General features: G+C 45.9%; 1 protein-coding gene across 4 annotated transcripts in view; it reads right to left on the bottom strand.

Moving 5' to 3' along the window:
* LOC121277089 (exocyst complex component 6B) overlaps positions 1 to 12,334 on the bottom strand; it is a 632,802-nt gene that overhangs the window by 138,648 nt on the left and 481,820 nt on the right. For all 4 annotated transcript variants that reach the window (XM_041186104.1, XM_041186075.1, XM_041186085.1 and 1 more), the window contains exon 19: positions 2,103 to 2,244. In XM_041186104.1, coding sequence (XP_041042038.1) covers positions 2,103 to 2,244 — 142 coding nt within the window. The remainder of the gene's footprint in view (positions 1 to 2,102; positions 2,245 to 12,334) is intronic.

The following is a 12,334-nucleotide window of genomic DNA, read 5'->3' as shown; positions in this document are numbered from 1 at the left end:
AAGAGGCAGAAAGTGAGTTCACAACTGGAGTGTACTACAGGAGTCTGCTCAAGGATAAATCTGCATGTCAAATAAAGAAAGAAAAACTTATATAGCGTCTTTCATGGCCTCAGGATTTCCCAAAGGGCTTTATTTTGAAGTACGTTTGAAGCGTACTGTTGTAATGTACGAAAATCGGCAGCCAATTTGTGCACAGCAAGCTCCCACCAATAGCAAGCACTGGGATTACGTGTTTGGTGAGGAATAAATATTGACCAAGGGAAAATTCTCCAGCTCTTCTTTGAAATATTGCCATAGGATATTTTACGCCCGACTGAGATGACCGATGGGGATTTGGTTTAACATCTCACCCAAATGATGGTACCTCCCATAGTGCAGCATAAAGGCACAGAAGGAGGCCATTCAGTTCTTGAGCCTGTTTAGCCATTCAATTAGATCCTGGCTGATGATCATCTTAACTCCACTTACCCACCTTGATTCCAAATCGCTTCATACCCGACATGACAAAAATCAGTCTCAGTTTTGAAATTTTCAATTGGCCCCCAGCTTGAACAGCTCTTTTTTGGGTATGAAGTTCCAGATTTCCACTACCCTTTGTGTGAAGAAGCACTTCCTGACACCAGGTGCTCTTGACCATCCCCGAATTCTTTGGCTTTCGCAAAATTGGCACATGGGGTTGGGGGTAATATATTGGCATGGATTGAGAATTGGTTAGCAGGCAGGAAACAGAGAGTAGAAACAAATGGGTCTTTTTCGAAGCGGCAGGCGGTGACTAGTGGGGTACTGCAGGGATCAGTGCTTGGGCCCCAGCTATTCACAATCTATATCAATGATTTGGATGAGGGAACCAAATGTAATATTTCCAAGTTTGCTGGCGCCACAAAACTAGGTGGGAATGTGAGTGGTGAGGAGGATGTTAAGAGGCTTCAAAGCAATTTAGACAAGTTGAGTGAGTGGGAAAATACATGGCAGATGCCGTATTAGGTGGATAAGTGTGAAGTTATCCACTTTGGTAGGAAAAACAGAACGGCAGAATTTTATTTAAATGGTGGTAGATTGGAAAATGTTGATGTACAAAGGGATTTGGGTGTCCTTGTACACCAATCACTGAAAGCAAGCATGCAGGTGCAGCAAGCAGTTAAGAAGGCAAATGGTATGTTGGCCTTCAGTGCGAAAGGACTTGAGTACAGGAGCAAGGATGTCTTACTGCAGCTGTACAGGGCCTTGGTGAGACCACACCTGGAGTACTATTTGCAGTTTTGGTCTCCTTACCTATGGGATATACTTGCCATAGAGGGAGTACAGCAAAGATTCACCAGAGTGATTCCTAGGATGGCAGGATTGTCCTATGAGGAGAGGCTGGGCCGACTAGGCCTGTATTCACTGGAGTTTAGAAGAATTAGAGGAGATCTCGTTGAGACATATAAAATTCTGACAGGAATGGACAGGCTGGATGCAGGGATGATATTTCCTCTGTCTGGGGCTCCAGAACAAGGGGTCACAATCTCAGGATACTGGATCATCATTTAGGACTTATACGAGGAGAAACTTCTTCACTCAGAGGGTGGTGAACCTGTGGAATTCTCTACCACAGAAGACTGTGGAGGCCAAGTCACTGAATATATTGAAGAAGGAAATAAATAGTTTTCTGAACTCTAAAGGCATCAAGGGGTAAGGGGAGCGAGCGGGAGTATGGCGTTGAGATAGAGGATCAGCCATGATCATATGGAATGGTGGAGCAGCCTCATAGGGCCGAATGACCTATTCCTGCTTCTATGTTTCTAACTGGCACTCATTGGCGGCCATGCCTTCAGCTGCAGAGGACCAAAGCATTGAAATGTCCTCAAACTTTCCTGCCTCTATCTCTCCCTGCTCCTTTAGGGAGAGCACCTTAAAACCTAGCTCTGAGCAAACCTTTGGCCACCTGTCCTAATTACCCTTTTATGTGGCTTGGTGCCAATTTTTGACCAATTCCTCACCTGTGATGTGTCGTGAGACGTTTTTCTACGTTAAAAGGTGCTATGTAAATGCAAGTTAATGGCAGTTTCTTGAGAATATTTTGGAAGCAAGACAAAAATTAATTAGTTGCATTGATCACTTACGCTCGCACTCCTCAATGTCCATGTTAAACTGTTTTAAGGCTCCCATGGTGATTTGCTTGACCTCGGTATCCAGGAGCAGCTGCAGAAGAGATGTAGAGAGATGTTTGCATGCGGACATGCAGGCTGTCTGGGCCACTTTGCCCTGAAAAATCAAAACAAAACTCTTATCAGACATTAAATCCCCAATTTCCCAAACCCAAATTAACAAATAGAAAGGACATCTGACTTTTTCAAATTAAAAGTAACCCGACTGTCCAGTGGACTGAGACTGGAATTTTCTGCCCCCGTGGCCGTGGTGGGCATGAGGGAACAATATGGCGAGAAGGCCAAAAACTGGTTTTATGCCATCGTGAAGCCAGTTTGTAATCGTCTGCTCCGCCCATCAATGGCAGGCCGCCTTTCTCGCCGGAATCGTCTCCCCACGTTGGATCACCCGAGCACCATTCACAGGGACGTGTTTCGCAACTGAACATAAGCGATGTGCACCTGGTGAGCTGCACTTCACTCGGGACTTGGAGGATTGTTTGCCTATCTTGCTTCGGGCAGCACTCACGCTCATCATCGCCAGGCTTTGCAGACAGCACCACATCACTTTGGGAGGCCCACGGGTAGGTCTCTACTTGCCAGACCAGCTGTAAGGCGGGGGGTGGCATTTCAACGGCTGCAGGACTAGGGCTTGCTTGAGGGAGGGGCCTCAGGCGAGGGAAGAGGCTGCAAGGCTAGGGCAGTACTGGGGAAGGGGGTGTCCCAGGGTGTGTGTGTGGGGACACATGTTGATCTGTGCAAGTGGCCTCGATAGGGTGGGGGCTGAGGAGGGAGTCTCCAGAGGAGATGAGGCCAGATGGAGATGTGAGGGTGTGTGTGTGAGAGAGTGAGTGGTGATGTCCCTTGAGCTGGTAGTGAGTGAGATGCCAGTGAATGTGTGATGGGCTTCAGTGTGAGAATTTAGGATGATAAGATGGTTGCCTGACCTGGTGGCATGCATGAGATCATTCAAAGCTCTTCTGTGCAGTGTTGGCACTGAACCACCGTTGCCACCGCTTCCCAAGCTGGAGTGGTGACACTGGTGGGCCTCCTGTGGCCAGAGTGGGGGTAAAGGACATTGCGTCGGGCCTCCACGGTGTCCAGAAGACGTCCCAGGGACACGTATGAAGAACGGTGAGCTGCAGTCTTCTTGCCCTTTGGGGTCATGTCTTCTGTGCCATTGTGCAAGCGGCTGCAGTTCAAATATGGCACCCGCCATGAGGAAGTGGCGGGGTGACAGCGTGGCAGGCGAATAGGAGGAAGCCCGTCAGTGAAACATAAATAGTGAGGTGGGAAGGGGATGATCTGGTGCGAGAACCCGCCATTGTGGCCGGTAGGTGAAACCTTCTTTTACACGCCCTCTGCCGCACTTAGTGAAATTATGTGACGATAACGCCCTGGGTCTTTGATTATTGATTGAGAGGCAGCCATTAACCCAGTACCAGCATGTTATGTGGGTGAAGAGGGTTATAGCATGCTTTTCGTTTTTGTGTGCTGCTTATTTTCAGCTTCCACTGCTAGCTAGCAGCAATGCAATAAAACTGAGCCAAGTGTGTAAGTCTCTCCCTATCAGTACATGGTCTCTCCATTGGTTCAGTCCTCAGCTGCGCCTTCTCATGGTGACACACGGAAACTGAGTCCCTCACTAAAGCTTCAGAACAACTTGGAGGAGGTTTGGGCCCCCAAGCATGCAGTGTGTAGTCCCACTGGCATGTGGACACGCCTGACACTCATGAACCAACCTCCCAGCTATAGTCGAATAGCTTCACTTCCTTGTGGATACCTCAGGCGAGTTGAAGGATTGGAGCAAAGCCCAAAGGCAGGCTGATGTCTAGATATGTCATCTTTCCAGCTGCTCCTGCAACTAAGTCGGTGCCAAACAGTGCTTTGCATTCTGGTGCACTCAAATGGGGAGGTCGAGAGGGGGGACCCTGACATTGGGCAGCCCAGGGTCTCCATAAATTTTGCCCAGGCTTGCATGCTGGACAGGACACGACAGTTTTTCTGCAGAGCGTTAACACAACATGGAGAGAGCAGTTACAAGCGATGAGCCCAACTTGACTGCCGTACAGAATGGGTGCTGCTGGCTGTCTCCAACAGCGGGAGGGACCATCATGTCCCACTGGTTTGTCACCGCCCACCTCGAGTCCGACAGTCCTGAATGGGTGACTGGAGTTTAGAGTCTCTGCTCAACATGTGGACAGAATCCATCGCACCAGGCAAACAACCAAAACAAACTAAAAGAAGATGTCAACTCTTCGATTGGGAAGCTGGAACGTCAGGACCATGTGCACGGGACTGACAGATGACTTGCAGCTGGTTGATAACATGTGCAGCTGTGATCAACAGGGAACTTGATAGGCTGAATATTGGCATAGCATCCCAACTAGAAACCAGGCTCGCTGAGAGTGGATCACTGAAAGAAAAACATTACATGTTTGTCTGGCAGGGAAGAGGTCAGGGGAAACATATGAACAAGGTGTTCACTGTAAGGAATTTGTTACTCAATAGAACACCCTCCCCACCACCCTCCCCCCCACAAATGATTCAGAACCTGTTCTCTCCATCTGCCTCTAACTAAAACAGGGCCAGTTAACTTAATGAGTATCTATGCTCCAAAACTGTGCTCCACTACAGAAGTAAAAGACCAGTTCTACAAGAAGTTTGCCACGGCTAACAGCAGAATCCCCAAGTCAAAGCATCTTAGCCTACTGGGGGAATTCAGTGCAAGAATGGGCATGGATCATGAGGCATGGTCCTCCTGCCTCGGATATCATGGCCTGGGAAAGATAAGTGAGAATGGACAGAGAGCACTTGAGCTTTGCTGCTACCACGACATTTGGGTAACTAACATCTACTTTCAGAATAAACCATGCCACAAGATGGAGGTGTCCAAAATCAAGGCATTGGCACCAGTTGGATCTAATCATCACCAGAACCGACAGAAAGCTGTTCATCATTATTCGCTTGAGATCCAAGACAATGGTGCGCTAAGTCCTCATCAGCGAGTTGATGCATCCATCTCAGACATATCCTTGGCATCTTTTGGCAGCTCAAGGTAACCAACTCAGAGGATTCTAATTACATCACCATACACTCATTGATAAACTAACAATGTGTGCACTGGCTCAGCCATGCTCATTAGATAGATGATGGCCATATATCCAAGGTATACCTACCTTGTATCACTGTATGGTGAATTGGCCATTGGATCAAGACCTTCTGGGTACCCATATCTCCTTTACAAGCACACCTGCAAGTCAGGTATGAAGATGATGAATACTGACACTGACAACTGGGAGACAGTTGCTGACAGCCATGACCTATTGAAGGCTGACTGTTTGGAAAGGTATTGGAAGAACAGAAACAAAAAGCTTAGCTAGCTGTGAAAGAGGGCCCAGAGAAAACGGAGGCCAGATAATCACACACCTTCTCAGCCCACGCAGCAAATGTGGCAGAGACTGCAATGCCAAGTGGGTCTCCTGAGCAACGCTTAACATAGAGCTGAATACCATGGTGCAAACCATAGTCTTAGGAGGTGGGAGCTACCACATACACAGCCCAGCGCCATGTTGCAAGTCAGGAAAGGCCCAAAGTGCTACAATGAATCATTGGAAATTGTAGTTGACTGTTGTGGACGGAAATACTGCACCCATTTTGAAAACAGCAAGATCCATAATCAATATAAATGGCAAAAGCAAGGAAGTTATGCCAATCCTGAATAAATCACATTAGGTTTCAGCTTTATTGTTGTCTAATTCTGGGCACTGCACTTTTGGAAAGGCAATGTTTCCTTCCCAAAAGGAAGTCAGTGAACCAGCTGAATAAGAAGCTGACATCTTACATGGCCCCTTTTGCTGATACTTGGATCCTCTCTCACCCCTTCCATGGTGCATTCAGTTAGGTGTGAGAAGATACAAAGAGGCTGCAAAAGATTTAGACAGCTTAAGTGAGTGGGTGGGAATATGGCAGATAGAAGATAATATGAAGAAATATGGTGTTATCCACTTTGCTAATAAAAATAGAAAAGCAGAATATTTTTTAAATGAAGAGAGACAGAAATATCCTTATGTCCTTGTACATGAATAACAGCAACTCTCCAGGAGTCCTCCAATAGCACTTCGCAAACCCGCAATCTCTACCACCTAGAATGAAAAGAGCAGCAAATGCATGGGAACACCACCATCTGCAAGTTCGCCTTCAAGCCACATACCATCTTGACTTGGAAATATATCACCGTTCCTTGCTGGGTCAAAATCCTGGAACTCCCTTCCTAATAGCACTGTGGGTGTACCTGCACCAGGTGGACTGCAGCGGTTCAAGAAGTCGGCTTATCATTACCTTCTCAAAGGCAATTAGAGATGGGCAATAAATGCTGACCTAGCCAGCGATGCTCACATGTCACGAATGAATAAAAAACGTCATACAGATACAGCAAGCAAATAGGAAAGCAAATGGTACATTAACCTTTATTAGAAAAGGATTGGAGTATAAGAGTATAATTACTTCAATTATATAGACGAGACCACACCTGGAGAACTTTGCACAGTTTTGTATTCCTTACCTAAGGAAGGACAAACTTGCCCTAGAGCGATTGAAATGTAGCTTCACTAGACTGGTTTCTGGAATGAGGGGATTGTCCTACGAAGAGTGATTGAGGAGAATGGGCCAATAAGGGGTAATTTTAATGAAACAAATTAATTCTTAGAGGCTTTACTGAGTAGGTGCTGAGATTCTGTTTCCCCTGGCTGGAGAGTGTTGAACTAGAGGACCCATTCCACAACTTCGGCTAACACGTACTGAAGGAGTGCTGCATTGCCAGAGGGGAGGAAAGGTAGCCACTTAACCAGGAGAGCTCACAGTTGTAGCTCAGTTGGCAGCACTGTTCCGCTGAACCAGAAGGTTGTGTGTTCAAGAGACTTGAGCATAAGATCTAAGCTGACAGTCTGAGTGCAGTTTTGAGGGCAACTGTGCTGTCAAGGGGGAATTTGGAGTTCCAAAAGGCATTTGATAAAGTGCTGCACAACAGACTTGTGAGCAAAGTTACAGTTCATGAGATAAAAGGGACAGTAGCAACATGGGTACGAAATTGGCTAAGTCGCAGGAAACAGAGGGTAGCGGCTAATGATGTTTTTCGGACTGGAGGAAGGTTTATAGTGGTGCTCCCCAAGGATTGGTGTTAGTACCCCGGCTCTTTTTGATTTATATTAATGATTTAGACCTTGATGTACAGAGCACAATTTCAAAATTTGTGGGTGATACAAAACTTAGGAAGCATTATGAACTGTGAGGAGGGCAGTGTAGAACCTCAAAAGGTCACAGGTTGGTAGAATGGACAGATAAGTGGAGATGAAGATCAATGTGGAGAAATGTGAGGTGATTCATTTTGGTAGAAAGAAAACGGAGAGACAATGTAAAGGATACAACTCTACAGAGGATGCAGGAGCAGGGAGATCCAATGATGATAGTTCAACAGGAAAGGGAGTTTGAACATAATGTATGATGCCACAAGTACTCAATCCTCAAATCCTGGGGCACAAATAAAATTCTACTGCCAGGAACTCGGGGTCATTACAGGAGGTCACACAATTTGGTGAATCATTCTGTCATGGCACAAATTCGATGTGATTAACATATGAAACCCATCCCTGCAGGTGGCACCGCAGTTTGGAGGTTTAGGGAATTCCAATATTGAAGCAACTGTTGCTCTCTAAGTTGCTCAGAGACAAATCCTGAAAGACAAGGTGCCCAATTTTAGCATCTTAATTCTGAATGGGGCCAGGGGTTAAAGAATGGGAGAGGAAAATAAACACTGGGATGGTGAGGAATGTTCAATTTTTAGTATAAAATGGGGCAGGGTAGCATGGTGATTGTGCTACTGGATGACCTAGACTACTGATTCAGAGATACGAGTTTAAATATCACAATTGCCAGGAAATTTAAATTCAATTAATTAAGTAAATCTGAAATTAAAAAGCTAGAATCAATAATGGTGGCCATGAACAACAGGGTTGTCAGAAAATCCCATCTGGCTCACTAATGTCCTTAAGAGAAGGAAATCCGTTATCCTTACGTGGTCTGGCCTATAGGTGACTCCAGATCCAGAGCAATGACTCTGAACTGCCTCTTTGAATTGGCCTAGCAAGCCACTCAGTTGTATTCAAAGTGACTCGTCACCACCTTCTCAAGAGGGATGGGCAATAAATGCTGGTCTTACCAATGATGCTCATATCCCAGGCATGAATAAATGAAAAATGTATGAGCCTTATAAAGAGTTACAATGATCAACAACAAGAAGGCAGATTCAGTCCTTGGGTCTCATTTCTTCACTTATAGGAATTGTCCTATCAACCACCTTCTTGCACTAACCAATACAGAATGTTCCCCGTTTGTCTGTGCCCGTTTCAACAAACCCATTCAGCACAGCAATGGCCTCAGTGCCTTAGGTCAGCAACGTGTGCTTGGGGGAAGGAATATAGCTGCATTTATGTCACACCTTGGTGTATCTTTGAGACATCCTGAAGTGCTAGGAGTTCAATTATTATCTAGAAGAAAGGCCACCCAGCACCTTCCCGGGACTATAACGCTTAATCAGCTTTTCCTGCATCCCAAGGATAAGTAAAGAAAATTTCCTGTTACCTGTGTAGAATTTAGGCCTTAGAGAGAGAGAGAGAGAGAGAGAGAGGGAGAGAGGGAGAGAGACAACAGACAAGACTGAGAAAAAATATAGAAAATGAATACTCTGTGAGAACAGGATTTAGGTTCAACTTGATGCTTTTCCCTCTGAAACAGGCTGCAAACATATACTAACTACTGAGGCCCACACACATATAATGGCCATTTGAGTGCAGGACCGGAAGGTGGTTAGCATTGGTGGAGCTCTACTCCAACAGAAGTCGGAACGTTTAAGAGAGCAGGGGAAAAATTGTCTGAAAGAAAGTCCGGTTTCCTCTCTGTGAGTACTAGTACAGAGCTAAAAACAGGCGTTCTCAAATATTAATATTGGCGATACAAATCCTCCTGCTTAAACTGGTCTTGGGCAGCCAGTCTCTTGCGGGGTGGGTGTGCATTAATGAAGACCCCCTTGCCCAATTACACAAGGTTCAATTCCACTGTTATTAACCATCAAAGTGCCAACTCTTTGTGGCTTTTTTCTCAAAAGTAAAATGCACTGCTTTTCATCTTCCAACATCTGGAAATCCTCTATTCTGCGGCTTCCTAATTCCGACTACTATTAAATGGAATTTAGAGGAATAGAACCACAAAACATTTCTTCATTTGTGGCATTCTTAAGTGGACTCACCACAGCCTCCTGGCCCTCAGACTTGAACTCTGGGCTGTTCCATGTCAGCTCCTCCCCGTCCTCTCTTTACGACTGCTTCAAGTCTCCCCTAATCTCTACCAGGCCTGAGTAATCCAAAATCTCTCATGTCAGCATTTTGGTTGCCATACCAGATCCAAGCCTGTTACTTCTTCCTTATTTTTGTTCCCCATGGGCTTGTTATTTCCTTTTTCACTCCGTCATCCACCTTGCATCTTCCTGCGTTCAGGTATTTCAGCTTTCCCAAACTACACCCATTGTCACACACCAGCCTTCCCTCGTCCCTGCTTTCATCCTGAGCTTGAATCCTTTACCTTTTATTTAGATTTCCCAAGCCAACCCATCACAGCACCTGTCGTTGCCTCATGAACAGCAAATGCCTCAGCCATCTCTTGGCAGCATTCCTGCTGAGATACCTCCATGTCTTACTCATGTACCCAGCACTGCTCCTTGGCATTTTGCGAGCAGATCAACAATCACAGGTCCTCACCACTGTGCCCTGCAGAATGTCCGTTCATTCGTTGACAGGGTCCCTGCAATCCTTGACTTTACTGTTGATGTGTCCAGGCTCTGATTAAAACCTGGCACAAGGGTGTCAACACCTTCCCTCTAATCAAATCCTATTTACATGGCTATACCCCCTACCATCTAGTGTTACATTCATCACCAATCCGCACCTTATCCCTACTCCCTTGGCATATTCTCCTCCGTCAAACACCTCACCTGAATCACCTTTAAAATCATTGTTGCATACCCTCCATCAAACCACAGTGTGTTTCTTCTCGAGATATCCTCCCACTTTACCGTTTCCCTGCGCCTCTACGATGAGCAACTCCTCATCCTCAGCACTTTCGATCTCCACCGCAGTGCTCCTCCCTTGTCCTCTTTCCTCTAAGTTCAATGCTTTCCTGTTCTCCCTGAATCTCTCTCCCTCCAAATTTATGCGACCCTCTCCACCCTGCCAAATCCTGCAGGCACTCTACCCCTATGGTTTCAATCTCGAACAAGGCAATCTTCAAACAGGTCCTTGCATTCCTGTCCACATTACTCTCTTTCAACCAAACTTCCTTCTGCATCTGTCCCTGGAAAATATCTCCCCTCAAGTTATTTCTTGAATAGCATATTGCCTAGCTCTTAATCTTCCATATCTGATTTGCTCAACCACTCCTTCAAACGCACCTTGAGTGCTCTTGCCCTCAGAAAATCCTTCACCATTTCACACCCTGATTTGGTCCATATCTTCACACCCACAAGTCCAAGAGGGGCTAACTTTAGTGTACCTGATGCACAAATGTCTTTAGCTTCCTGTTGCCAGATGTGGCTTGACTACCAGCTTTACTGGGTGTGCTTTCCAATGCGCAAATGGCCTACTACTCGAGAATCATCCTGGAGGGAAGAAAAAGAACCCAAGCTTCTCTTCTCTACTTCCAACCACATCTCCTTAAACCTCATTCTCCCAGCTCCACAGCCTCACCTTATTGTGCAAAGAACTCATAGGCTACTTGGTCTCTAGGATAGAGTCCCTTTTTAACTGCCTCTGCTGCTCGCTATCCTTCTTGGCCCATTAAGCCAAACTTTTCTCTGTCCTAAGCCCACCACTGCCTGAGCCCCGATCTCTTCAGTTTCTCCCCTGTCACTCCCTTCTACTCACTCCAAGCACATTCTATTCATGAGCCCTGCTTTTGCTCCCTCAATCCTTTCTCACTATACCCATTTCCCTTCCTGGCTACTGATTTTAATCAACATGGTAAAGGGTTGTCTTGCCTCAGGGACTGTTCCCCTGCCATTCAAAAGCGTTGTCATTAATTCCCCCCTAAAAAAAACCACCTTCAACCACTCGTCCTCATTAACAACTGCCCCAGCTAAACTCCAATTGCTCTACCAGATCTGATCCCTTCTCTCCCCTAACCCATATTTAAATCTCCCCAAGCAGTCCTTTCCATCATCATCTGTTAGTATTACCCTGCTTTGCCTAAGCGCTTCTCTGAGCCCTACCATTGCCTTGGTATTGTTCAAAACCACCACCTTTAGCCCTGGCACCAACTCCATTCCTCTTCAGGCTGAACTTTAGCATTGTATCAATGCCTAGCTGAGTCTCTCAATGCATATCCTCTCTATCACGTCAACCAACAACATTCACTTTCACATCATGGCCCACCTCTACTCCTACCTCTATCCATCTGCCACTGAAACCCTCATCGATGCTTCTGTCATCCCAGACTCAATTATTCCGATGTTCTGCTGACCCACCACTCAACCACTGACCTAAATTGAATCCTGGTCCCCAACTGATTCAAATGTCCCAATATTACATCATGTCATTCTGACTCAGGCCACTTGGTGTTAGTCGGCTAGTTATTATTTATTACTGCTTCACATACCAAACTGCCACGTAATGGCCAGCTCTCTCACTTAACTTGCGTGATTGGTCAGTTAAGCCAACAAATGGCAGCTATTAATATAAACACAAGCAGTGGCGGGGGACTGCAGAGGCTGAGTGTATTTCAACAGCTCAAAATGCACAAGACTAAAGAAAAGAACTACTTTCCACTGTTTTATACAGTGTTTCATGTAATCCAGATGCCCCTGAGACGATGTACAGACTTGTCGAAGAATTTATACTCTTGCGGCCCAAAATTTGGTAGGGCTCTCGTCATCATTTTTGTGTTTGTTTTGATACAGGTATATCCTACGGCATAAATTCAGAGTTCGCACACAATGCCCGGTGGAATGTTCATGTTCATGCCAGGTGCTTGCCCTTCCTTTGTGCTTGTCGTTCTGGGGATTTAAATGTTGCTGGCATATCTTTACTTACTCCCAGTTGCCCTGAGAAGCTGATGATAGAACTGAATGTCTCCCGAGACCACTCCAGGAGACAGTCAAGAGG

The sequence above is a fragment of the Carcharodon carcharias genome, chromosome 1, assembly GCF_017639515.1.
Source record: "Carcharodon carcharias isolate sCarCar2 chromosome 1, sCarCar2.pri, whole genome shotgun sequence".
Classification (NCBI taxonomy): Eukaryota; Metazoa; Chordata; class Chondrichthyes; order Lamniformes; family Lamnidae; genus Carcharodon; species Carcharodon carcharias.
The sequence above is the reverse complement of the archived record's forward strand: the minus strand, read 5'-3'. Positions and strand labels throughout refer to the sequence as shown.